Source organism: Paralichthys olivaceus, chromosome 16 (genome assembly GCF_024713975.1).
Source record: "Paralichthys olivaceus isolate ysfri-2021 chromosome 16, ASM2471397v2, whole genome shotgun sequence".
NCBI classification, from domain to species: Eukaryota; Metazoa; Chordata; class Actinopteri; order Pleuronectiformes; family Paralichthyidae; genus Paralichthys; species Paralichthys olivaceus.
In genome coordinates this window covers 8,871,013-8,898,129 of record NC_091108.1, presented here as the reverse complement: position 1 = coordinate 8,898,129, position 27,117 = coordinate 8,871,013, and the positions used below count along the sequence as shown (strand labels likewise).

The 27,117-nt window shown below is 39.4% G+C and overlaps 2 protein-coding genes across 4 annotated transcripts; one reads left to right on the top strand and one right to left on the bottom strand.

Annotated features, from left to right (window-relative positions):
• Positions 1 to 677: 677 nt before the first annotated feature.
• On the bottom strand, positions 678 to 16,903 carry mylk4a (myosin light chain kinase family, member 4a). 3 transcript variants are annotated; one of them, XM_069511311.1, is made up of 15 exons: positions 16,642 to 16,903; positions 7,743 to 7,880; positions 7,205 to 7,301; positions 6,491 to 6,866; positions 5,558 to 5,868; positions 4,784 to 4,889; positions 4,224 to 4,317; positions 3,737 to 3,846; positions 3,320 to 3,461; positions 3,143 to 3,213; positions 2,932 to 3,060; positions 2,695 to 2,847; positions 2,519 to 2,597; positions 2,162 to 2,216; positions 678 to 1,976 (listed from the first exon to the last, which is right to left on the bottom strand). In XM_069511311.1, the coding sequence occupies exons 1-14, from the start codon at positions 16,798 to 16,800 to the stop codon at positions 2,163 to 2,165; spliced, it is 2,019 nt and encodes a 672-aa protein (XP_069367412.1). In that variant the 5' UTR covers positions 16,801 to 16,903; the 3' UTR covers positions 678 to 1,976; position 2,162. The 3 variants fall into 3 exon arrangements, with proteins under 3 accessions (XP_069367412.1, XP_019955170.2, XP_019955177.2); XM_020099611.2 differs by lacking the exon at positions 16,642 to 16,903 and adding an exon at positions 10,420 to 11,748; XM_020099618.2 differs by lacking the exons at positions 7,743 to 7,880; positions 16,642 to 16,903 and adding an exon at positions 10,420 to 11,744.
• A 2,720-nt stretch (positions 16,904 to 19,623) lies between these two features.
• On the top strand, positions 19,624 to 27,049 carry wrnip1 (WRN helicase interacting protein 1). Its single transcript, XM_020100411.2, has 7 exons — positions 19,624 to 20,435; positions 21,494 to 21,688; positions 22,574 to 22,812; positions 23,561 to 23,784; positions 25,085 to 25,240; positions 25,905 to 25,984; positions 26,101 to 27,049. The coding sequence occupies exons 1-7, from the start codon at positions 19,830 to 19,832 to the stop codon at positions 26,380 to 26,382; spliced, it is 1,782 nt and encodes a 593-aa protein (XP_019955970.1). The 5' UTR covers positions 19,624 to 19,829; the 3' UTR covers positions 26,383 to 27,049.
• Positions 27,050 to 27,117: the final 68 nt, after the last annotated feature.

Here is a 27,117-nt window from a genome sequence, read left to right as displayed (position 1 = left end):
CAAACTACTGGATGTAAAAGTGGTCGACTACTGGGTTTCTGTGCTTTTTGGTGGTACAGTTTGCTTTTCTGGTATTTCTGTACAATTAAATATATGTTTTAGATGGTACTCCCCCATAAAGTCTGCACGTATCCCTGACTAACCCTGTGGGTTTCTGTAAAATAAGATGTTACTGTCTTTTAAAAGATAGAGCAGCCTGAATGTTAAGGTATACTTTGTGGAAATGTAGCTTGAAATGTACATATGTTCCTAACAAACTCACATGGCTGTTTCCTCAATGTCATTCATTTACATTTTTTCCATTATGTGACCTCAGTAAAAATCCTTGATTTTTTTTTTCTCTTTTCACTTTTTCTTAGTATATCTGAATCAAAGCCCTATTTCATCATCATCGCCATCATCATCATCATCGCACACACTCAACTTGTTTTCTCAGGTGATCAAACAGAACTGCAAACACTCCCTCAGATGCTCTTCATTAGGCTCCTGGACTCAGCTCTACTTTTTGATTTTAATAATTTAATAACAAACAGGCATACTCCCCCTTTATTCTTAATATTTTTATTGAACAAATGTTTCCCAATCCTCTTATTTTCTCTTCGACTTACAGTATTATTAACACTCGGCTATAACTTTAAACTGAACCTTGACAAAACTTGAAAAAAAGTAAAACAAACTCTGATGAAACAATTTCAGTTTAATGGACGTGTACACACTTCACAAGTACATGCTGAATTTGAATTAACACTCTGTGGTGACAAGTTCTCTTACTATCGCTCTATGTTTAACATTTAATGTAGCATTCATCATGACAGTAAAATAACATCACATAAACACATCTAACAACAGTTTATGCACTTAGGCTACATTATAGGTAGGTAGTGTATTGCTTTCAGTTACTGAACCTTCACAGAAGGTATTTCAAAGATAACTTTGTTATGTGGAAAAAGCATCTAAGTTATAATTCTTTTCTATTTAATCTCACATAAACATAATACGACATGCAACAAAGAAGAAAATAAAATACTACATTTTGCTGATAAGACATAAACGGTGCTGGTGAAATATATTTTCTTTCTAAACACTAGGACGAAGCACGATGTAGAAGACATCAGTGGTACTACCATAGGTTCGGGTATGATGTATGTTAAAATAAATAACAGTATATAAAGTGCACATACTACAGCTCATGACACCAGCCACACAAATTTCATTCTGTCTTCACGTACAGTACACATCCACTAAGATATGACAACATCTGGGTTTTAATCTACAGTTCAGCGTCTATTTACAGCCCAAAAAATATATTCCTAACTGAGGGGAGATCATTACAGTCACTGAATCGACTGAATCACGCTGTAGCCTCCATACAGAGAAAGAGGATGAGGTATGTTTCTAAACATTTAGGTTTTTATCTACAGTATCAGCAGGACATGAAAACGGCAGCAAACAATGACAGCACAGTGTATTTGGCTATAAGTAAGTGAGGGTAAGTAGAGTATATAGTAGTATGTGCATGTTCAGCTTCCAAGACAAAAGGTGCTGCCCACAGTCAAGCTCATATATTTATGACAAACGTGTGTCTAATGAAGGAAGGTCAGATTAGCACCATTTTGATTTGACATCTACAACAGGATGAGAAAATAGAAAAAAATACCTACAGAGTCACGTAATGTAATAAAACCTCACCACACGTGTAAAAGTCAAAGGATTACCTCTCTGACACAGTCTCAACAATAACTGAACACTGTAATCTTCACAAAGGTCACATTTATTGCATGGAATCAGATTTATATTGAAAGATGCTCTTTCTATTTTCCCCAGTTTTTGTTTTTCTAGCATTGCTATGCACTACTAATCTTGTATATTGCTTCAAACATTCCAGGAAAATGCCGCAGGTGACTGATGTTCGGGTAACATACATGGAGGGTTGGTCCGAGTGGCCACAGCTGGAGCTGTCACATCAATGCAGAGCCCTGAGAAAAGGGACAGTTAGTTAGGGTGAGTACTGAGTCTCTGGTCTCTGCACAAAATTTTGGACATGCTTCCCCCTTGTGGTTGTTTGGTTGTGTGCAATATTTATATCTCTGAAGAAGAAGAATAAAGACTTTCAAGATAAAAATGTGACAAAAGTGTCAAAGAAAGAAAACAGCAGACCAACCTCAACTATCGGTCGTGGGCACACATGACGATCGCCGTGATCTGCACATAGTTTTCTGTGAAACAGAGAGGGTCAACAATAATAAACACATACAAATCATAGTTATTAGCCCAGTGACATATATTATATTACTCCCTTAACGTTTTTCTGTATCTATAATTTGTTTTCAAAATTGCATATTTTGCTTACTATGTCATTTCTACCACATAAGAAATATAAAAACCTTTATTGTACACTTTCATTTAAAAGAAGCATAAACATCATTCCCATACATTGTCCATAGCCACAGGTTCAAAGTAGATTCATGTTCATGATTCATCTTATTTATGATAAACAGGCCCAGACTGTGTTCTCTACCTTTGTATTAAGGCGATGATGAAGCACTGAGTCAGAAAGCCAAGGATGTCTCAATGCCTCAGACGCCCCCATCCTCCAACTGATGAGAAACACAGTGGCACATAAATAATCAATGCACAGACTGTATTCCAATTATAAGTATGACCAGATGTTAACATTATACATTGGATTGATACCTTTTATTTACAATAAGGAGCTTGGAGATGAAATCTTTGGCTTCTTCTGTCGTATCAACAAACTCTTGTTCCTCAAAGTTCCACTGACAGGCCAAGATGTTGTTGAGAGTCTGGTTGTCGTCATCACCGAGGAAGGGGCAGAGACCACTGAGACTGAAGGGACGAGACGTACTGTCATTAACATCAGTAAGAATTTAAAGTGAAAATGTAAATGTCTGTGTTTCAATGTTTACTTACAGCATGTATGTGATGACGCCGAGGCTCCACATGTCTGTGTTGAACGACACAAAGTCGTAGTTGATGACTTCCGGAGCGAGAAACTCCGGGGTGCCAAAATTCACTCGCAGCTTCTCCCTCGGTTTATATCTATGCAGAGATATAAAAACATTTTGCATGAGTTCCGCTGATAATGATACTGTAAATGCTATAGAAGGAAATAAAAACTTACATCCTGGCGAGGCCAAAGTCGATGATTTTGATCTTATTTGTAATTCGGCTCACACACAGAATATTTTCTGGCTGAAATTCAAAACAAAACAAGTATTTTAACAGAGCTTTGATAAAACCACAGGAGTCTTTTAATTCTGTGTGTTAATTCAATTCTTATAAACTGTGTTTTTTCTACCTTTAGGTCCAGGTGCAGGATGTACATTTTGTGCATGTGCTGCAGGCCCTCACAGATCTGCCTGATGAACCCCACAGCGTCCAGCTCCATTAAAGTGTAGTTTTCATCAATGATCCTGTCAAACAGCTCCCCTCCACCAACACTAAGGTAAAAAACCAAAAGACATAAAACACATTAAAACTCCAAGAATTTAAAGCTTATCAAATATTAAGTATACTTTAATCATGAGAAAAACTTTTAATGACTACATTTTTCATGTAAACTTAATTAACAATCAAATAAATAAGCAGAAATTCTGCTGGTGTCCCACTAAATCAGTACAATTAAAAGGATGTTCATTTGCGATAAAGTGATGAATGAGCTGATTTGAAATGAATAAACGAATGTGCTGAAAATATAAAAGAAGGAGGAGCATACTATTCAAGTACAAGGATGATGTCATTCCTTGACTCATAAGCTGCATAGAGCTGGATCAGGCTGGCATGGTCCAGATTATTCATGACCAGGATCTCATTCTTCACCACCTCCTACCAAAAACACAGGTGCAGACACACACACAGATGCAGAAGCAGACAAACACACACAAATGCAAACAAACACACAGAGACACAGGGAAGCCAGCATACACACACACACACACACACAGACACACACACGATGAGAGGTGTCAGCTGTTCTCTGCTATGAGACAATGCATCTTATCTTCTAGGTCAAACATTTCTCACCTAGGTGAGAAGTATTCCCTTTGCTACTGTTCCAAGTGTGGCCTTGTAGCATGTACTAAAAATGTGTAACTGAGCCCCTCTCCTGCTTTTTATATCATGTGTCGTGGCTCTTACTGTCACTGTACTTATCAAAATAGGACTCATTCATTATTCATGACAGTGTACGCTCGGTGCTGTACCTTTTCTTTCTGTGCCCTGGCTTTGATGACCTTCGCTGCCAAAGTGAGACCTGAAGAGTTTTCGACACATTTGTGCACTTGGCCAAAACGGCCCCTGGAGGAGGGATAGAGAAGAAAAAGAAAAATCTAATTTCCAAAATTGCCATCTCAAATCGTACAGCTGAGAAACAGTTGTGGAACAGGACAGAGTTTTATGTGGTTTCCCATGAGAAATCAAAAAGTGATCTTGCTTCAAACAGGGATTCCTAATCTGTTATTTCATTAAATCTGAGCTGGGCTCTGTCTCCTCTTTGAAGACTTGGATTAACACTTAGTGATTAGCTACCAGCTGGCACCGTGGATTCAGTTTCACATACCACTCAGTTCTGGAGTAAAAATAACCGCTGTGACTCTGAAGTTATGAACCAGGGGGAGAGAAGAGGAGAGGGGATGAAGAGGGGGTGGGTTACGCAATCGGGCTTTATGGAAATTGAAATTCATTCTCATCATCTTGGATTGTGTGATGGTTCAACTTGTCACGGTCGCTTTGATTTCTATGATTTCAGAAGTACAACACTCACCCTCCAAGGACCTCCTGCCAGTTGATGGTGTAGAAGTTGCTGATCTGGTTTGGCTTGGCCGATACAATGCGGTGATTAAAAGGAGCTGCTGGTGGAGGAGTGGTGTCTAAAGTCGGACGGGGAGGGGGGAGAAAAGATATAATCTGTATTAATAGGTTATGAGGAATGTGAGAACACAGGGGCTTCATTGTTGATCAGCTAAAGCATGTCTTCTGACAGGGTACATGTCTGCCATAATCACGTTAGCACATTGTGCACTAACGTGCTATGATAAACACGGTTGTTGCCTTGATATTAGAGAGGCGTGACTGTGCTTTGGCTCTATATATCTTCTACTTACGCTGCCTGACAACCCTAAAGACTTTAAATCACTTCTTACTGCTGTGCTGCACCAACCTGGCAGTCTCAGTTGGGCAAACTATGTAATAGTGACACTGTGTCTTAACTCAAACCAACTTTGGTATTTCTGTGCTATCACTTCTCAGGTGACATATACACAAAAAGCTTATATTGACTGATTTATCAGCCCGGTAGATTCATTAGTCTAGTTCTAGTATCGACTTATATGCAGTTTAAGAGTCTTTTAAGTATTTTAATTCAAACTACCAATGCAAATTTCGTCCACAGACACTGGATCTTTAAATGTCTCCAGCATGTAATTTTTGTGATACTTAATAGATTTCATCAATTCCTCACTGTGTTTTTTCTGGACTACTATAATTATAGCTATTTTTATTATTATTTAAACTTCCATCTTCCTGAGTCATGACTTACCAATAAAGTACCGCTCAGCATCGTCGTCCTCCTCCTCCTCTGCATCGTTTTCCTTCCTCTCCCTCTCCAGCCGCTGTTTGAGGTTTAACTGGATTTCAACTCCATCTGCCCTGAACACAGCCCAGCCCTCAGTCTCCAGCTTCTGTACGTCCTCCTCCCTGTCTCCTCTCTCCTCCTCCTCTAACACCTGGCTATTTGTGGGTTCCTCCACCAAAAAGTGCTCCTCAGTCACAAAGGTCTGGGCAGTTGAGCTGCTCCTCTCTGCTTTCTGGTCTTGCTCAGCTGGGGAAGCATCTCTGTGGTCATCAGGGCTAAAACAAATTGATGGTTTACATTATTATTATTATTATAATTCCAGGGGTTATTGTACATACTCTCCATTCTACTGTGTAACAGAGCTTGTTTGTCTTTATGGTTAATATTACATTACCTTGAAAGATGCCTTGGATAAAATTTTTGTTGATTTTGATGTATTAAAAACATCATAATAATTAACTACCACTACTACACTTACACTTTACCTTTGTCTTGATTTCTTTAAACAATACACACACATATATTAAATATGCAGTATGTATGTACTGTATAAAATATGTGTTTGTGTATCTACATGCATGAAATATCAGAAAATAGTAACATTATTGCTATCATGATTTCCAAAAACCTTAAGGTAAACCAACCCCTGTATGATATATTATGCTATTCTATGCTATGCTATGCTATAATATAATATAGTATAATATAAATATAATACAAGATAACATAATTTAATAATATATAATATCATATCATGTAGCATGTTTCACATTGTTGATTGGCACTATTTATTTTGAATTAATTAATGATAACCCTGTATTATATTGCTCCTGTTGATCAATCTATTGATTAGTTAATTAATAATTGCAGATGTTATATGAATTAAACATTAACTACCTTGTAGCAGTTGGTTCTTTTTCAGCAGGGATCTCTTCTTCTTCTGCAGCTGAAGCTTCCTCTTCCTTCTTTTCCTCTTCATCCTCTTTCACAGCCTCCTCCACATCAAGCTTGGGTTCCTGCTCTGTAACCACCGCCTCTTCCTCAGCTACCTTGTCACTCGTTGCCCCACATTTCTCGGCCACCTGGGAATCTTCTTGCAAGTAGTCCACTAAATTGCAAGTGGAAGCATCGAGTTGTTGATCTTTGGGGGAAACTCCGGCCTCCAGATCCAGATATCCGGGGGTGAGCTGGTGATCTGATTTCTCTACATTTTCCCTGTTGAGTTTCTGCACCTCTTCAAGAAGCAGAACTTGCTTCTTCAGGGAGATATTATCTGAAACAGAATTTACACTTACACTTTTACAACCTGCTAAATATTCATCATAGCTTCCTGTCATATTTAAGGCTGTGAAAGGTTAGAGGGTAAAGCGTGAGGTTGTCAAATATCTCACCCTGACCTTCTGAACTTTGTCACGATACCCATGCAAGTATAGCAGTACATTTAAAAGAATATCTCACAAAAGATGTTCATCCCATAGATGTTTTGTGAGCAAATGTATGCATTTATACTAACAACAAACATAGAACCTGGACTTTTAAGCACTAAAAGACAGCTTTTTTTTCTTGAAGTATATAACTGTACAACTATAAACTGCATGTGGATCTCAGCACCTGCTGTGTCAGGGGGCTTCATCCTCTTTTGAGCTTTGTGACTCTGTGGGCTCAAACAAGGCTTCTCTGTCCCGTCTTTAGCTTTATGGTCTTTCATCTGTGAAATACAGATATAAACAGTCAAAAGAAAATAACGGCACAATTTATTACATGATCTCATTTTAAAATAAATAACCTGACTTACAATGTTATATAATAAAAATAGTTTGATGTTCTTTATCCAAACATTGCTTCTTCTGTTCTTGTATGAAGTACATCATTCAGCCTGTTCATATAAATAACTTCACCTAAACTAGAATTAAAAGGCAAATATATTTTTTTTCTTTGCCTGCATATCACTGGTTTAGCTATGCAAACATTTCATATCATCACACTTTACTTGTCAAGGATACCTGCACGAAAACAGCTACAGCCCTTTAATCCAAAAACATGATGAACAATTGTGAACACAGAAATGAAAACAGCACATACACACATTTAACAAAGAGAAAAGACAAGTTCCTGTGTAAGAGCAGCTTGTTAAGCACAATACACCTACACATTTTCCACATTTGCGAGAGGCGAGGAAATGCTTTGGTCCGTGGAGCTTTATCTTGTGAGAAGGCTGCGGAGAACTGGGCTCACATGCAGGAGTTATCTGTTGATTCCCTTTACTGGTTTTATTAGAGGTAGTTTTCTAGTAAAAAGACAAGATGGCAACGTTTAGTGGGTTACATGGAAAGGAATAAAAATATCACATGTTAAATATGAATGTTGACAAAACACGGAACATAAAATATGAAGAAGTTAGGGTCACACAATATCAGAAATGAGCCAGAACTGTAAATGTAATTAATTAAATGAAAAGACAGAGACAGGTAGATTTGATGAAGTTAGGGCCAAATGAAAAAATGCACAAGACAAATGAATCAATAACTCGATGAAATGACACATAAAGTTATGAAAAGGACAAAGTAGAAGCAGCACCTCCCTTGTTTTCTCCTTACAGATTAGCACATTTATTGTACATCTCCATGCGCAGACTGACTCGTACGGCATGCCTTTGATTATTCATGGCAGATGGATAGACAGCAGCAGGGCAGGGAATTTATAGCTTATCACTTGTCACACTTGGCAATGGAATGCAATGCTGACCCTGAGCGGAAAATATTACAAGTGACCGTAGGCTGTTGTTCAAATTTCTCAGCTGAGGAAACACACTAAACACTCTGTGATCAGGTTATAGCAAATGGAAAAAGCTGTCTTGAACTGCCGGGGCCTGTCTCACATTTGTTCTCCGAATGCTGTCGTGAGGTAAACAGCACGGGGGGGTATTTTGGAGCTCAGCGTTTCCCCAGCGACAGCTATGTTTGCAAAAGTTCAAATCTCTGATCGGGAGAGCGGGGGGCACAGTAACAGACAGAAATTTCACACCTCAGAAGGTGGCGGAAGATGGAGTAACCACCTGACGAGGGCTCTGACGACAACAGAGATTCCTTGAAATGTGACTCACATGGAAGCCATCAGATTGGTATGTGGTCATCAATCATCAGAATATAATTTATGTCGTAAATTAAGGATCCACATTGTCCAAGTCATATCTTAATTCAACACAAATGCAGATTCAAATAAAAGAGGTGACTGCACTTTAATGAGCTGTGCAGAATGACGCAAGTATCTCTACAAGTATGTGATACCACTCTCGCATGACGTCACAATCACTCAGGTACTTTTGCACGTTGCTTGTAGGTCACAGAGGAAAAGAGATATGGCTCTTCACATCTAGAGTCATGCAAGTGATAGGAGTGTGGTTATGTCTGTAAGTGCAACAGAAGCCTCTGATACCAAGCAGCACTGATTGACCTTTATACAGTGTCGTGATCTGACATATGATGAGATTATTAAGGGAAAATCCTCAGGTTGGATTTATGTCTGTCACACGAAATGTTTTTCAGTCTCAAGTGTTTGGTATCTTGTCCAGTTTGAACAATCCAGACAAGGAAAAGTAGAAATTTTGGGCCTTGAAAACTGAAATTCTGCATCAGGACCTACCAGTGCAAAGTGCAGTGGAACAACAGTTACCTCACAACGATCATAATTATGTAAACACATATTCACTTTTTTACTTTTCTGAAGCTGCACCAGCGGTTCTCAAGCTCTGCATTCCGTGTTAAATGCAGATCTTTATTGGAGCCTTTAAATAAAAAATACTTCGACAGCATTATTAGCAGGAATCCCAATAAAATTTTATGAAGAGTTATTTTCCGCTGCAGAATCACATTGCACAGACTTCAGTCAATGCCCATGTTACAGCAGAGGGTCTAACGACTGGAAACTATAGATGATGAAGAGGTGGCACAGAATTTAAATGGACAGAGGTAGGGATACACAGACAGGCGGAACCAAATCCAGTTTGAGTGAGTCAGAGCGAGAAACAAGAGAGAAGGGGAGAAACACTGACTCATTACAATTTGTTGACACCTAACTCCCTGTGAGCTGAAGGGGTTAAATCCCTTTTAGACCACAAACACTGTAGCCCCAATCCAAAAACAGCATATTCTAAACTGGGCCACTCACATTTCACCCCTGGCCTCACCCTGGCCCTCTCATGCCCTGCCGGGAGGTCCCACATCGGGTCCCATGCCAAGATGGCCACGTTGCATTCAGCACAGGGGTACAAATCTGAGTTTGTTTGAGTCTGGACTTTATTTAAGCTGTGACATACTTATTGTGCAGAAACTTACATAATGCCATGAACATTTGTGTCCTTAATCACTTTGTCTTCAATCAGCAAATTGGCAATTACACTGAGGCCCATTACACCTGCCTGTTAAATGAAGCATTTAGCACATGAGCCAAGTCACATTCATGGGCAACATGGCTGATTTACTGCTATGATCATTTTCACATGTTCTGCCAAGAACAACAAGATCCTGGTAAAAATCTAAGTCAGCAAGTCAGAAGATATAGCATATTTGTCAACACGAGACGACTATAGTGATGGACGCACTGTGACAACTTTATTTACTTGGATTGAAAAATCATGTTAAATGCATACTTTAGAATCTGAACTGGAAGAATAATAAACTCTCAATCCAAAGCTACAATAACACAAGTTGGATCATATTTCTCTAAAACCCACTTTATACAACACCAATATAATTCAGCCTCTTTACATTAGACTGCACTGTTCAAAAATATTTTTGATTTACAGCATTTCAGGCTCTCAACCTCACCTTGTCCAGCTTCTTGGTTATTGCGTCTGTAGACGTTTTTTTCTTGGTAGCTTGCTTTCCTTTATTGTCTTTGGGCTTGCAGCCCTTCTGAGCTGTGGGGCCTTTCAGTATCAGCTCCATAATCTTTGAACTCTTCACCGTCTCCCCAATGAAGCCGATAACCTGCTGCATGCTGAGGACCAGTTTTTCCATCCCCTCCAGCTTCTGAGCCTGCTGCTCGGAGCGCTGGTTCACCACCGACATGATGGTGCTCATCTCCTGGCATATCTCCTTCACCTCTCTCCCCACGACCTGGGTCTGGCTCACCATCCTGGGCGGCAGATGGATCTCCTCCTTGTCAACCTTTAGATTCTCCATATCCTTTTCGATGCCGTCAATGTCCTGAGACATCCCATCCAGGCGGTTCAGCACCTTCTCTTGAATGTTGATGAGCTTGTCCATCTTGCTGCTCAGTGACTCAATCCGATTTTGGATGAGGTCAAAGCTTACGCCGCTGTCGTCTCCCTCTGTGTTCACTATCAAGGCACTCATGGCTTCCGGTGATACTAAAATCACGTTAAGACACCGACTTCAGACAAAAATAGGACTGGCAACGTCCGTGACAAAGAATAAATCGTAGCCAGCTCTACCCTTCGGTGCTCCACATTGGTGGGTAAACTAATTTAAATACAGAAACGTGACACCAAACAAAATAAAAAATCCAGCAAGAAAAGATTCAACAGCTATGAAGATTTTAAATCTCTAAAACTGTAAAACCCTGTGAATTAAGCTCTGAAAAGTATCATTGAAAAAAGTCTGTCTCTCAGGCTTCATCCCTGGTGCCTTCTTCTCTCCACAATAGCAATGGTATTAAGAATGGAGTGAGCCGGTGTCCCTAAATGTAAATGGACAGCTTACGTCAGCAGGGGTCAAGTGTTTGGGGTGGGGGCTTAGCAATGCTTGGGCAATGAGACATTTGAGAGCCTTCAAGTGTTAAGCCCACCACCGTCACTCGCCTTCTGGGTGTCAAAATGGTCACTGTGCACAGTCCTTCTTCAGCATGTAAGACAAGCGAGACAATGCTCATTGATTTAAAAAAATAATTTCCTCTTCAAATGACTTGCTGTAACAGGTGGACGTATCTGGTTCACATTCTTGAGTGGGCTGAGCAGGTGTCCAAAAAAGGAGACGGGTAAAGAGTGAGTTTCCAGGTGGGGTTTTTTTTAAGCAGAAGAACACGTTGAGATAGACTTAAAATAGAAGCTGTGTTGACAACATAAAAAAAATAAATAAATAAATGACCGTAATGGCATTGAGGAGACTAAAAGGACTGAGCTGCTGGTTACTTAGCAGCGCTGCTTGCGGTTCTGTCTGAGCACTAAAGTGAAAGAGGACCGTGTTGCAATGCAAATGCCCTCCTTATCTCCAGCTGTAATATGCACCCAGTGTCGAAACGTGAGGAACCCTGTGGTTCCAGGGAACCTTCTGCTGAAAGAAGAGATGGGTGACACTTATGATTTATATGACGCCTGCTCACTGATAAAAACATCACTGAAAACTTCCCTTAAAAGAGTACGGGCTCAATTTGAACTCACAGCCTCACAATTATTCAATGTTTCAATAACTGGAGGCTGCGACAGCCCCGCTGCCGGGTAATCAAGCTATTTCCTGACAAGTTCATCCTCACGTGCTTCCCAAACTCATTTAGCCGCCATAAATTCACAGATGATAGAGCCAAGGGGAGACTCCAGCTTTGCTCAAGCCACCATGAAATGCTTTTTGACAACAGAGCCACGGATTGCAAACTGAGCCACGGTGACCCCAGCCAAACTCACCCCAACCTGGGGGCTCGAGCCAAAAGCCATCTACGTCGTGGAAAGGCCCGTGGAAGGGCCTGAGGAGGGACGTGAACTTGACGGATAGAGCAGGGTTGAGCAGGGTAATGTGATGGAAGGGACGGAGTTTACTTGTCAGCTTAGGTTTCACGGCAAGTCATCGCACACAAGACTGCATGTCACTTTTTGTCTTATAAGAACCAAACTGCATTGTGCAAGAGCAGCCTGACCCCTTGAATTCTCATTTTCCTCTGGGTTCAGTCATGTAAGATGACTATAGGGGAAATAACAAGAGCCTCTGACGGGGCAGAAACAGATGGGAGTGGAAACCAGCCATCAATCAGCCACTGGGACGCTCACACCTGTCCCTGGATGCCAACAGATGACAGACAACGTAGGTCATTTGCAGCATGTCGTGTCAATTTATGCACATCGACCGGGGTGTGTTTTTTTCCACTTGAGCTGCAAGAAGAATGCTAAGTGATTGTTTACGAATGTCAAAAGAGAGAAAAAAACATATTTTCATGTCAAAGGTTAGCGGGTACGTTTGCAATGACACTATCAGACGGGCACTTCAGGGTTATGAAACGCTGCAGGGGATAAAAACAGACCTGTGACACAAAGCGAATACGGATTTTATCACAGCATCTTGACCAGCGCTCAAAGTGCTCTCTCACCTCCTCTGCCAAACCCATAGAGGCATGTGTGCACACAAGGTGGCAGCTGAGATATCACTGCCCTGTCTCACTGGTGCATGATTAGAGTGGTTAGATAATGTCACAGCAAAATGATGAGGATGCTTGGAGACAATGTCAAATGCATGTTATTCCCTGGAAAGCCTGTGAAAAATGTGACAAATAATTGAGTGTTTGTGTGCATGTGTCTGTCCTTGTTGAGTTTGTAGTACGGACTTTGCTTCTTCATCGTGTATCATTAGTTCACCTGATGATCAAAAGTATAAATCTGACTTAAAATCATTAATATAGTAAAGTTAGCACTGCAGTCAACAAGTATTTCCATTATCTATCATTTTGAAGATTTTTCTGTTAATTATAACTGAGATCTGATTTGTTAGTCTGTTTATCCAAAATCCTATTTTTATTCTCGTCTGACCAAATGTACCAAAAACCAAATGTGTGAGCATGAAATATGACTGAGAATTCACAATTTCAGAAGCTGGCCTGAGCCGATTTAAAGGTTCTTTTATCAAAAAACTAATTGATTAATTAAAACAATTAATTGATCATTAAACTACCTCAAGAAATTGAATTATTATTGAATTGTATTAGCTGGTTATACTAACAATAAATAAGAGAACACTTCAAATCAAGAAATAATAAGATCATTTTACATAAACAACTGTTTTAAGCTTTACACTTACACTAAAGCATTATTTTTTACACACCATATAAATGACAAATAAATGTTTGTATATCAACTGATAAAACAAAAAAGCAAAAACAGTCACAGCCACTCAGATGTAGTTTTGTTCAGTGTGACGTTTTCTTTCCTGAATAATCCATACATGTGTTATATGGTATATGTCTGAATAGAATGACCTCAGCAGTTTGTGTGGCGTCTGGGAGAAGGTGAACTTAAAAATGGAGCAGCACCTCCTGCAGAGAGAACACAATGTCCTGGGAAGCGGTGGGTCTGTGTGCTGTGGCTACTGTCCAGTCACCTCTCCAGTCTCCACTCGCACAACATGCCGCCTGCCAGCTCTGGCTATACTCTCTCTTGGAAACTTGGGGGCTTAAATGTGTGTGGCAGCCATGAAACTTTACTCCATGCTCTAACGTCTAGGACGTCTCTTCTGTTCTTTCCCTGTCATCTCAGCTTTTCTCTTGGCATGTGAGCACATTCTGCTGCTGCCCGTCAAAAGATGTTTTATTTTTTAGTATTACTGGTTTGTACAACATTAGACTATGTTGTGCTGATCCAGTACATTATACATCTGTCTAGAATTTTACAGTTGTTGAGAGATTTTCATCTGATTGGACATGATCAGATGAACTTAATAACATGAAACTATGTGGGCCTGGTCCAATTATTAACTTCTGTCACTTGCACTGATGGAAAATATGTATAGACATCAAACAGTTACTATTCAGATTAGCATCAAACATAGAAATCAAGCACTGCTGTCAATTAAGCCTTTAAAATATAAAGTAGTTAAATTACTTTCACATTGACCAACAGGGAAAGTAAAATGACATATTTTACATATATCTTCCCTTATGATACTTAAATCATGAATGCATCATTTTTATTTGCTTGTCATCATTCAAGGATAACCTTTGAAATGCCTGAAACACAACTGTTGTTCTCTGGTACAAACATTATTTATGATAATTTCTTCTACACACTTGAACACCGAAAGTCCATTCAAATTTTAAATGATCATCTCAATAGAGAAATTTATAGATGTATAAAGTGTTGCAATATATTTAATTCTTTCCAAAATATTCAAAGTTTTGTTGGAAATGTTTTACTTTCAAATTCATGTTTGAATTGAGTTTCTTTAAGCTCTAAAAGGATAACAAGCTATTTAGCAACTAAACAAATCAGCTTTGTGACATCGTATACATTTTATAAATGATGAACTTTGCATGTTTTGACATTAGTATGGTTGTCTAAGGCAGGGGATTTAAAAAGGTGACAGTGAGAGTAGTGTCAGAATAGCTGCCAGGGGGCAACAGATGGTCGTTTTTTCTGTCCAACATGCAGTTGGTTCTTAGATTACACAGATGACTAAGAAAACAACACACATTCACATTTGAGTTACTTCCTGGATTTGGGGTCAATGGTTTTTTGGCTTTTTTACTTAAACACTACAGAATAAAAACACTCAACTGATTAATCAGTGAATATCTGAAATATAATTGTATTCATATATAAAAGTTTTAAATGAAGATGACTACCTGGATCCTGCGTAACCAGTGTTAACCACAAGTAACCCCACTTGTACTTAAGTAATACTTTCAAGTGTGGTGCTTATTCTTTAGGCAAGATATTTCCAGATGCGCTATAATTACCAGTGTGGAAATATAAGAAGCGCCATACATTAAGGATGTTAGTGACAGAATGCAAAGAAAGCCTAGTCGCATACTCAAGGATCTCCTGCAGTAAATGTCAGTGTAGATCTCCTAAATGCCAAAAGAGGAATGGAAACAAGAGTGGGTGAGGGGGCTTCAGCTTGTCCCTGCAGCATACTATCACAGCATTAAAGATAACTGCAGAATGTGTGTATTTATAATCCAAGTGCAGTGAATACATTCATACCAAGGCAGAATTGTGCAAGTATAAATGTGCATTTCACAAAGTAAAACGCTGATTCATATCTTATGTTTATATATAAAAGGCCAACCCTATAACATGCACTCAAAACCATATATATTATATATATATATACAAAGTCTCTTTCCTCTGATCTGTGATGACTTGTTTTTCCAATCTCATGCTTGTGAAGAGTCCTGCAATGCTGCATCACAGCAGCCATTCCATTTATTAACCACTAGATAGCAGCAAAAGCAGGATATTGAGCCTCCATCATGCCTGTGTTACGATCCACCACTAGAGCTCACTGTTTCTTCACAGCTCGTTTTCAAATCTCCACTCATAAACGCCACCAACACCTTATCTCATGTTCTATCCTTCCTGCTGATGTCCATAGCTGAGACCCCTCATGCATCACAACTGTAACAGCCTCACCTGTCACTCCGATACTGAGAATTATGCTGCAAGGATAATCCCCATATGTTGAGCTAACTAATTCAATTAGATTTGACATTTAGAGAGAACATAGCATAGTGAGTGTAAAGTAAGCACTAAATTGCACAAATGAATTGCACTTTAAAGGCAACGCAAAGATGGCTTCGTGCACAGCTGAATCCTCATTAAGCTTCTTAATGAATAACTTATGAGACAAGCTTCTTTGTTGTCTGGGAGGAAAGTACAGTTATTCCACTATGACTAAAGCTTCACTGGGGCATCACAATGAGGACAGTTAATATTATCACAGATCACAGACAGACAGTACAAAACTGTTAATTATATCTATTAGTAACTGATCAAGGCATGAGGTACAGGTATAGTTGCTTTTTATGCAATATATCTATGACTGATGATCAATATGTAAATGAAATCCTTCCATAATTATATGTAAATGGTGAAAACTGAGTGGATTATCATCTTAAAGATTGCTCTGTCTACATCAATTAATATTAAAACATTTACATGTGACACCAACAACATTTTTGGGGCAATTCTTGGTCCATAAACCACAAAATGCGTGAAAATATAAAATCTTGAAACATCTACCACTGTAACAAGGTTAATAAATCTGCTGCAGTAAAACCTGTGTTGCTCAGCGAATGTCTGAGTATAATTCCTGAAGTCAGATCAGTACCTGAGACGCAGCTGGAGCAGATGCTCTGTGCCTCCTCCTGGAGCAGAGTAAATCACACAGCCTGTGCCAGAGGTAGGAGGCAACCAAACACATGCCTTTGACGAGCCACACATCCAAGCCTGTGACAAATTTCTCCATGGCTTTAACTTTACTCCTCATCCTTCTTCTGCAGTCTTTTTTTTCTTCTTCCTATCTTTAACCACACACCGGCCCTCGTGGAGCTTAGGGAGAAGAGAGTCGAGTGGAGGAGCGTTGGAGGAGATGACAGCTTCTTCTCTGGGTAAGGACCGCCCAAACATTAATACTATCCTCTGCAGCCTCTGTTAATTCAGTCAACACCCCCCCAACACTCAGAGCCACAGGACGAGCAGTGTGTCCTCATGACAAAGGAGTGACAGGTGCCAGAACTTCAGCTCACTCTGTCTTACCTCACATCTTCACACCCTTTTCATTTCTTTATTCCCACATTACTCTCTGTGAATAAACTATGTTAACAAGAGTCCACAGAAAACACAATTTATCTGAAACACAGCAGTGACATTGAAACCTGGGAGAATCGTGACAGGGGGGTTTAGTGTCCCTGTCAGCACAGACGGGATGTGGTGTAAATAAATAGCCTGTGCTATTGGATTACTGCTGCAAATGTCACACTAACTATCATGTGAGGGGTTACACTCAGTGATCTTGGCATTCTGAGTTTTACATCAACCATTATTGTTTGACAAACTTAGAATAAAAGCAACCAGTGTAAAAACAGCAATAATTCAACTTGAGAGTAATTAGTGTCAGTTCTAAATAAGGATTTCTGAAGAGAGCCACTTATTCTGCTTGTGCAACAATCACACTTTGAGAGGCATCATCTGGCAGCCAGTGGCATGTGCAGCATGTCTGGGATCCTCCACACTCTCCTGGCCTCACCACCGACACTGTCTAACACAGTAAGAGCTCACTTTCAGATGACTCGCTGCTCAAATGACAAAAACAAAGTAAAACCGGTCTTTGATTACTCTTAGTGTCTCAGTTGTGAATTACATAAATCGACTTTAGTTACAACTACAACATATAATGAGGTGAATCCCAGTCTCTGTGTTTTACACTATTTGTGGCACTTCTTGCTCATCACATAATTTGGCAATTGATAAAAGTGACATTTCCAACGCTATGTTGGTAGTGATGCAGTTTGCTGAGTAGGCACTACACATGGTGTCAGATTATGCTATTTTATACTGTGGGAAATAATTTGGTGTCTTTTGTTTACAGTCTATTAACGACCATATTGAATCATCATTAACTAGAATGGTACTCAGTTGAGTGCACACCACTGCCAGGTCCAACCTTAATTCAATCAAACTTCACCAAAATTAATTCATAGATATAAATCCTCTACACAGGCCTCATTGTTTTCATGAAGATCCATTAATGATCCTCTAGAAAATCAGTGAAAAGTATATCTCACAATCTTAAAGAGGGTGAAAAGAAATTCCTCCTGCTCCCTGTGATAAGTTTTGTGATAATGTAGAAAACAAATGTAAATTACTTTATTAAATTATTAATGTAAAGCCATATTTGTTTTTTATACTTTACTGTAAATATATCTCTACTGGGATATTCTCTGTTTATAATTTGAATTTCAAATCAGTTAATGCACTATGTTACAGCATTTCTACTCTTGCATTAGCACCCTCTAGTGGGCCTCCAGCAGAATCATAAGGTTGACTCAAAAAGCATATTAGTAGTTTTTTTTAACAGGCTAAGTACCTATTATGAGGAATTCATTAACTGCATGGATACCTCTGGCTCACACTTCATTTCCCAGAAGCAGCGCATGGTTTTCACCTTCTCTAAATAGGGGAGTAAGGCCAGCTTGGTCATGTTTCGGCTGCTGGCAAAATGATGAACTGACTTCAACTTGGCCTCTCTCCCTGAGGGAGACCCTTGGCCGACAGCCCTTTCCCTTGTGAGCCCTCACTCCGTCTTCTCAGCCTGGTCGACCTTTCTGGTGTGTTTCTCTTGGCTGGATGTTTAATCTGAGTGGAGAAGGAGAGAACGGCTGAGGAAGAGGGCAGCAAATCACCAATAAAGAAAATAGCAGCACTAAATCATGTCAGAATTTTGTTTAACTAAACAATGACGTTCCTTAATTTAGACTGTAAATCATTCACAGTACCAGGACATTGTACAACTATAGAATTGTATGAAGGACCTGGAGGGTAAAAAAAAGTAGCTCATTAAGTCATAGTAACTTTCCAGGAGGCTCCAGGTCTTAAAGTATCCTTCTTTCTTTTAATATTCTTATGTATTATATGATCTAATCTAATATTACACTATATTCTATCATTTTATAATATATTATATATGATGAATATATGTGCATTTATAATACATTCTTTCTTTTAATATTTTATTATATTATAATATATTATATACATGTTATTATCTTATCTTGTTTTGTCAACCAAGCCTTTTTTGGTTATTTCATCAACACTTCACCCATAATCTATCAGGGTGTTTTTAGTTGTTCATATAGTTGATTTCATGACCATATATGATTATATTTTCATTCATAAATATGAAACATATGATAATAATTATCTGTCATAAACAAGACATTTTCAAAATTCCTTATTTCATAACATCATCCCATGCTTGGAAATAGTGTGCTTTCAAGAGTAACTGTCATTTCTAAAGCATACGTGACATTAGAATAACTTTACATTTTTAAAGTTCACCAACAAATAGTTGAAATGCAGCTTAGAATATTCGTAAAATATAAATGTATTAAATATAGATTAAAATCTAATAAATACAGTGTAATATCACAGTGTGTCCGGCTATCATCGGCTATCTTTAAACTCAAGTGAGGAAGTTCTCACCTAAAGTGATACAAGTGTTTTTTTTCAATATACAACGTGAACAAATGCGGATGAATGTGACTTCATGCGCGGAGCTTGTGTCGCAAACGCACCACATGGTGTCTGACAGCCCCGTGTGTCCGTGAACGCACCCGGACCGGAACTGAATCATTGGTTTATTAGAAACAGTGAATTATTATAAGCTTCTAATTGACGTCACGATTAGCGAGTAAATAAAACATCGAAATGTGTGAATTCAACGTTTAAAATAGTTTCAACCATTTAACATTAAAACAGTGTTTGGTCACGTGGTTGGAAGTTTGGCGGGGACTGAACATGGCGCAGGCGGACGAGATGAGCTCTTCTGCCGCGGACTCGGTTCAATGTCCGGTTTGTTTTAAAGACTTTACACCGACAACGATCAACAAACACCTGGACGTGTGTCTGCTGGAAGGTGCTGCCGACAATACCCCGTCCACCATGGCTGACAACAGCGAGCCTCCTCTGAAGAGACCCCGGGTTAGTGCGGGGGCTGCACCGGCCAGTCCCGCTGTCAACAAACCGGGGGCTGGATCGTTTTCTCTGTTTCACACCAGCAAGTTGAAACCATCACAACAAAGTGATCGGACTGGTTTGTTTACCAGTAAACAAAGTGCTGTCAACAACAAGGGGCTGAAACGTGGCGCTGTGGATGAGGCTGACAGTGAACCAGCCGCAGGGACTGAGGCCGTGAGGAGCCAAACATCTGTGTCCGTGAAGGCAACACCTGCTCCATCGCTGCTGACCCTGAACAAGCCTTTAGCGGAGATTCTGAGGCCGAACACTCTGGATCAATACTTCGGTCAGAGCCAAGTTGTGGGAGAACAAACTCTCATCCGGTCACTGCTGGACTCCCAGGAGATTCCGTCCCTGATCCTGTGGGGGCCGCCGGGGTGTGGGAAGGTGTGGTGGTCCCTACATGATGCTCCATCCCCGTGATTTGATTTATTATGTGTGTCTGATATGATGCATTTGTTTGCAACAGCACACTCTCCCCTTGATAACCCAACACTGATATTATTATTACTATTCCAAATAGCTGCATCTGTAAGTTTTCTCAGTTAAAGGTCCAGTGTGTACGATTTAGGTGAAATGGATCTATTGGCAGAAATTAAATACAAAATAATCCTAGTGATGTTTTCACTCGTGTGTTTCATCTAAATTGTACAAATTGTGGTTTTCTTTACCCTCGAATGGACCTTTTCTATTTAAATACTTTCAATTTACGTCGGGAGAGGGTCCACTCTACAAAGCCGGCTGAAGGCTGCCGCAGGTTCTCTCCCATGTTTGGAAGGGAAGGGTGAGGTGAGGGGTTTTCAGCTGCAACATGCAACTTCACCACTGGATGTCACTAAATCTTACACACTGAACCTTTAAGACTATTCAAATTATCAATTTAACTCTTCATTATTATTTTTTCAGTGATTCAACCACTTGTTTGGACTTTTAATAATAATAATACTAAACTTTCTGTACAGCACTTAAAAGTGCTCCTGTTTTTGCTTTAAAAGTGATCTAAACTAGAGCTGCAGTAAGTTATAAGTTGATTGATTATCCCTCACTTCTCTTTGTCAGACCTGAGTATAGCGTGTTAATGACTTCTTAACTATGCCAGGGTACTTGCACAGATTGTTGTACAGCAGCTTGCCATACTTAGACGTTGTTAACATGCTTTACTCATACTTAACGTCTGTAACTCCCTCCCTCAGTTGTCTGACAGTGTTCAGGTTTCATCAGTGCATTGTTATTTTTGTGGCTGGGTCAAATGATTTATGGGTAATTAAATGTATAACTGACACAATGGAGATTAAAGCTACCATATATATATATATATAAACTATTATTATGATCCCACATTGATAAACAGGAATTTTTTTTGTTGCAATTTTACCCATTTATCTTCTAACTGGCAGTGCATAGGTTTTAAATATAATTACTCTGTGCTTGATTTTGTCTTTCAGACCACACTAGCTCACATCATTGCCAGCACCAGTAAAAAGAATGGCACAGCGCGTTTTGTCACTCTGTCTGCGACCAGCACTTCCACGAGTGAGGTCCGAGAGGTGATCAAGCAGGCGCAGAACGAGCTGCGACTGTGCAAGAGGAAGACCATCATGTTCATCGATGAAATTCACCGCTTCAATAAGTCCCAACAGGTGAATCACTGAGTATGCATGTTAGTTTGTAGTCTTTAGATTCAACTACTAAATGTTTAAAATGCACCCTGGATGCACCCTGGATTTTCTCACCCAGACCTTTCCCAGCATTCCCCTCCATTTAATTTTTTGCTCTTCTGCTTTACAGCCCCACCCTTCTGGTTTTTGTTAGGATTTTTGTTGAGGTGTCAATCAAAGTGAGCCGACAACACATCTGTAGGCTTAAGCCAAAAGAAAAAAGATGCTTGTGCGGTCCACAGGCATTCCTCTCGGTAGTTTATATTTAACCTCCATTTCTTTTCAGTCGTACAGTTTCCATTTAGTCTGTTTACATGATCATGTTTTACGATGTCATCCCTCTCGGTAAACCACAGTTTAATGTTCTCTGTAAGAATAAATATAAAGTTATAATTAGCTTACAGACTAACATGTCTACTAGCTGTCTTAGCAGCTCCACTATGAGAATGTGCTCAACACTTTATCCCCTCTCATACAGTACCCATTAATTCCTCTGTGTGTTTGTTGGAAATCAAATATTATGTGAGTCACTAAAAGAAGGTTCTACTTTGCTTCTGAAACCGGATTATGTTTGAAGCCATTGTTTTAAATGTAGTATTCAGGAACATTTAAAGCTTCAGGTCGTAAATATTCACAGATTTTAAACTGAGATTTGAGTTGTTTGAATAGTTTGCTTCCCTTACTTCCACTCACCATGAAAATACACATCATAGTGATGCAAGTGTGACATTGCATTCTCTAATGGAGGAAGCATAATGAAAATAGTAAAACAAATACTTACTTTTTATCGTCCCTTCAGAGATGGTGGTTATTTCTTCTCACATTAGTCTCTCTCTTCTTTCTTCACTTATGTTTGTGTATTTATAGGACACCTTCCTTCCTCACGTTGAGTGCGGGACAGTCACACTGATCGGAGCGACCACGGAGAATCCGTCCTTCCAGGTGAACGCAGCCCTGCTGAGCAGGTGCAGGGTGCTGGTCCTGGAGAGGCTGTCTGTGGAGGCGATGGGCTCGATCCTGGACCGGGCTGTGGCCACACTCAGTATCAGAGTCCTGGGACGAGATCTATCAAATCCTGAAGATCAAGACAAAACTGATGGACACGAGTAAGAGCTGAGTCCGCTGTGTCCCAGATTTCATGATCGGGAGCCACCCTACAAGTCTCCTCTTTTGTTCCTGGCTTACAGAGTTCAGTTCATTAATAAATGGGAGGGGTGGATATATCAGTTTGATATGTTGACAGAAAAGAATTTGTGTATGAGCTGCAGCTGTCAACTGCTGGCTGCAGATCATGTGTGATACTGATCGAATTGTTGTCATATTTAATATTTAAGATTCACTGAAATCTGATCCTGTAGCATATATTGAGATTAAAAATTAGCCAGCTAATTTGGATCTTAAACCAGAATGAAGCTGGCTCTCTTTTATCCGGGTTAAATTACCATGGTAACCAGCACTATGGAGGGAGAGGTGAAAGTAGCAGGATAAAACACATGGTAACAGTTTGACCTTATGAAAAATAAAGTATTAATTTCAACTTAATCCAGACATTGTTAAACTGAATTTTAAATTCAATCACTTTGCCTCTAATGATTGTTATATCAGAGCAATTTTCATAAACATAACCAATAACAAGCAGTAACCGGATTGTGCAGTTCTTTATTTCTCAGGTGTAATATGACAATTATGCATTGACCTTATTGTAAAATTACTACAAAACACTAATATTCATATTTTGGCAATATTTGTCATCATTGATTAATATTTCATTTCTCAGGTATTAATTATTATCAGAGGGAAGAGGCTACAGTAATATGTATTCACACTGACCCTAAATATGTTTTCACTTCCCAGGCCAAAGATATCCATTGAGCAAAAAGCTCTGGACACCATTGCTTACCTCTGTGATGGTGATGCAAGAACAGGACTCAACAGTCTGCAGCTCGCTGTGCAGGCTCAGGTGAGCTTTAACCGCTCAAGCCCGTCATCGCAGAGCGGTTCTCCTCAAGAAATAGTGGTGACGGAGGAGCATGTGAAGGAAGGTCTTCAGAGGTCCCACATTCTCTATGATAAAGCTGGTGAGCATGTATGTACTTATCATTTGCATGTTGCTGTAGTTACTTACCGAAGTAAACTATGAACCCCACACATTTGAGAAGTGAGAGTTGGGGCCAACCTACATTTATCAGAGCATCAACTGTAGCTACTTCCAAATTATTAAGTACACACATTAGGTTATTTGTTTTCTGTGTTAGTTTGTCTTTTGGTCAGCAGTATTACGCAAAAGTTACTGAATTTATTTCCAGTACATTTTGTGGAGGGGTGGGACATGAACTAAGGAACTCAACACATCTTGTAGCGGATTAACGGCCATTTCCAGGATTGTGTTACTCTTTAACATGGTCAGATAGAGGGCTGATGGAGTTATGAGCCTTCTGAGGACCATTCTAGTTCATGTCTGTGAATATAGAGGCATTATTAATGATTGCTGAAATGTGAGACACTCTCAGAGGAACATTAACACATGTTTTACAAATCCATATTTTCTAAATCCTCTCAGCAGCTTCACTGTAACACCTGTCATCAGTATTTTCACTTTATATAACTTCTGAATAACTGGAGTTTGAAGGCCTGATCATATTACCCTCCTGTTAGCTGTTGTGACTTCATTATCATGGAGCTTTCACGTGAAATCCATGAAATGATAAAAGATATAACTGTGTTTATAGCCGAGCTTGCGGTTGCTTAGGAGTGCTGCGTTATTTATTTTCAGTCTGTGTGTCTGTCTGTGTGACACTTGAAGGTCCGCTGTCCAAACTGTCCTGTTGCGTAACACTCAGCTGGCCCAAGAGATTGAGATTTACTGTTCCCAGTTCCAAGGGGTGATGACACTGCCTCTCAGTCTGACTAATGACCCTCCATTATGGTTTTATATTCTCTGCTATACATTTACACTTTAATCATTTGTCCTTGTGCGGCATTAGTTTATCAGATAATCTGTGTGTCATGTTCTTTGCACAGTGGTAAATGGTAAATGGCAACATAATCTGTTTTATTTCTCTTGCTTCACACATTGGTATTTTTTTTAAATGTTATTTACAAAACAGATTTAACATAACTGAACAGAAAACAAATGAAATAAATACAAAAACCAACACAACAGCAAAATCACAAAAAAGGATACTAAATCAGACTGATACATATATTTTCACAATCTTATCAAAAGGCCCAACAACCTAATTATGTAACAAAGGGAAAACAACTCATAACAAACAAAATAAATAAAATGATATTCTTTCTGGGTTGAATACGTTTCATTCAAGCCCTCAGCTTCACTAATCTTTCATTGATGTGTTCTGTTGTTTGTGTTACTCAAAGGTGAAGAGCATTACAACTGTATCTCGGCGTTGCACAAGTCGTTGAGAGGCTCCCAAGAGAATGCCTCTCTGTATTGGCTGGGCCGCATGCTGGAGGGCGGCGAGGATCCGCTCTACGTGGCTCGCAGGCTGGTCCGCTTTGCCAGCGAGGATGTTGGTACGTGGAATGACTGCATCACATCATCTCAAGTGTTTTGTCTCCCACAATATGTACGGATATCCTGCATGGAGGATTAGATTTGACTGATGGTGTTTGCAACCTTGCCTGGCTGCGCTCCTGGTTACATCACCCACGCTGTAGTTCACTTTGAGCCAGAGTAAACAGGGGCCTCTAGATTGTCCCTAAATCTCAGCTCATAATTAAAGATTACTGAGGGCTGTTGCGGTGAGATCCCTCAGCTGTGGGGGCTGTCGTAAATTCACAGGCATGTTGAGTCTGGCTCTTCTTTCAAAACTTGTTTTTATGCAGAGGCCTTCACTGTTCTATAATTTCACTCAATTCATTTATTGATTTGATATTCTGCTTTTATTTGGGTTTTGTTTTAAAACAAAATGTATGAATTGTTTGATTTTAATTATTGCAAATACAGTCACACATACAGTTTTGTATTGCACAGGGGGATTTGAAGATTATTTTCCTGTTCTGTCAATTGCTTATTAAATGTTCCTTAGAACTATATGGGTCAATTTCCCTGACCTGACAAATTGTGATTGAAATTACAGGAAAGTGAATCTTTGCTGACTAAGTAGGAATGAAAAGATTTGAACCAGAGAAAATACGATTAATAAATAAATGCATTTTGACTGGATGTTGTTCTCAGGTATGGCAGATCCCTCTGCTCTTCCTCAGGCTGTGTCCACCTTCCAGGCCTGTCACTTCATTGGGATGCCTGAATGTGAGGTAGGCTGACCTGACTGTTAATTATGGTTTTACACAGTTTTTCATCTAGACCCTATTTAACTGCCCTGACTCACACAATAGTTGTTTTTCACCAACTTATTTCTGCTGCTCATCAGGTGATCCTGGCTCAGTGTGTGGTGTATCTGGCACGAGCACCAAAGTCAGTGGAGATCTACAAAGCCTATAGTAATGTGAAGGCCTGTTTGAGGAACCACAAAGGGCCCCTGCCTTCCGTCCCCCTGCACCTCCGCAACGCCCCCACAAGACTGATGAAGACACTGGGCTATGCTAAAGGCTACAAATACAACCCTGCATTCAGTGACCCTGTAGAGCAGGAGTACTTACCTGAGGGGCTGCAGGGCATCGACTTCTTCACCTGGACTCCCTCAGACTCATGAGTTTAAACATAATGTATCATCTAAATCCAACGCAGCTAATTGAAAAGAATGTTTTGACATTAATGATGGATATACATATAAACTGCTCAGTTTCAAAGGTAAAAGAAGAATTAACATCACAGCTGTTTAAATTGACATGTTCTGTCAAATTCAAATGTTTATATAATCTTTGTTTCAAATAAGTTTGAATTCTAAAGAATACACAAACCATTTACAATTTCATTTACAATCAAGAGTCCTTAATTCATCAAACAAACCATAATGGCACTCACTCGCCAAGGCCTAATTGTCCCCTTAAAAAAAACTTTTCAAAATTCAAATTCAAACTGCACCAAATTACGCACACTTATAAATAGCAGTTCATTAAATGCCATGAAGATCCATGAATAATTCTCTGAAAGATTAATGGAAGTGTTGAAAAATGCCACCGTTTCATGTTTATCCGTCCAGCAGTTTTTGCGTAATTTTGCATACCAACAAACATACAGAGCTAAAAACACAATCTACTTGTCAGAGATAATAACCACACTAAGATTACAAAATATGCCTTAGTATCCCCGTGATAGATTCACTCTGTAGATATGTTAAATATGTGTATGTTGCGATTTACTGTCTTTGTTAAAATTCCATTTGTTGTTTAAACTAATTAAAATGTCTTATGTTTTAACTGTAATATCCCCTTTGATTCAGTACAAGACAAATATAATATGTAAATGTAATTATACATTTTATTGT

What these genes read in the sequence shown, in the direction of transcription:
- mylk4a (XM_020099611.2), bottom strand. Translation starts at nt 10,950, where the DNA reads ATGAGTGCCTTGATAGTGAACACAGAGGGAGACGACAGCGGCGTAAGC. An exon ending in GACTTTGGCCTCGCCAGGAT is followed by an intron (nt 3,061 to 3,142) that starts GTAAGTTTTTAT and finishes ATCTCTGCATAG; the next exon opens with ATATAAACCGAGGGAGAAGC. An exon ending in CTCCTTATTGTAAATAAAAG is followed by an intron (nt 2,598 to 2,694) that starts GTATCAATCCAA and finishes GTTTCTCATCAG; the next exon opens with TTGGAGGATGGGGGCGTCTG.
- wrnip1 (XM_020100411.2), top strand. Translation starts at nt 19,830, where the DNA reads ATGGCGCAGGCGGACGAGATGAGCTCTTCTGCCGCGGACTCGGTTCAA. An exon ending in GCTTCAATAAGTCCCAACAG is followed by an intron (nt 21,689 to 22,573) that starts GTGAATCACTGA and finishes GTGTATTTATAG; the next exon opens with GACACCTTCCTTCCTCACGT. An exon ending in GACAAAACTGATGGACACGA is followed by an intron (nt 22,813 to 23,560) that starts GTAAGAGCTGAG and finishes TTCACTTCCCAG; the next exon opens with GCCAAAGATATCCATTGAGC.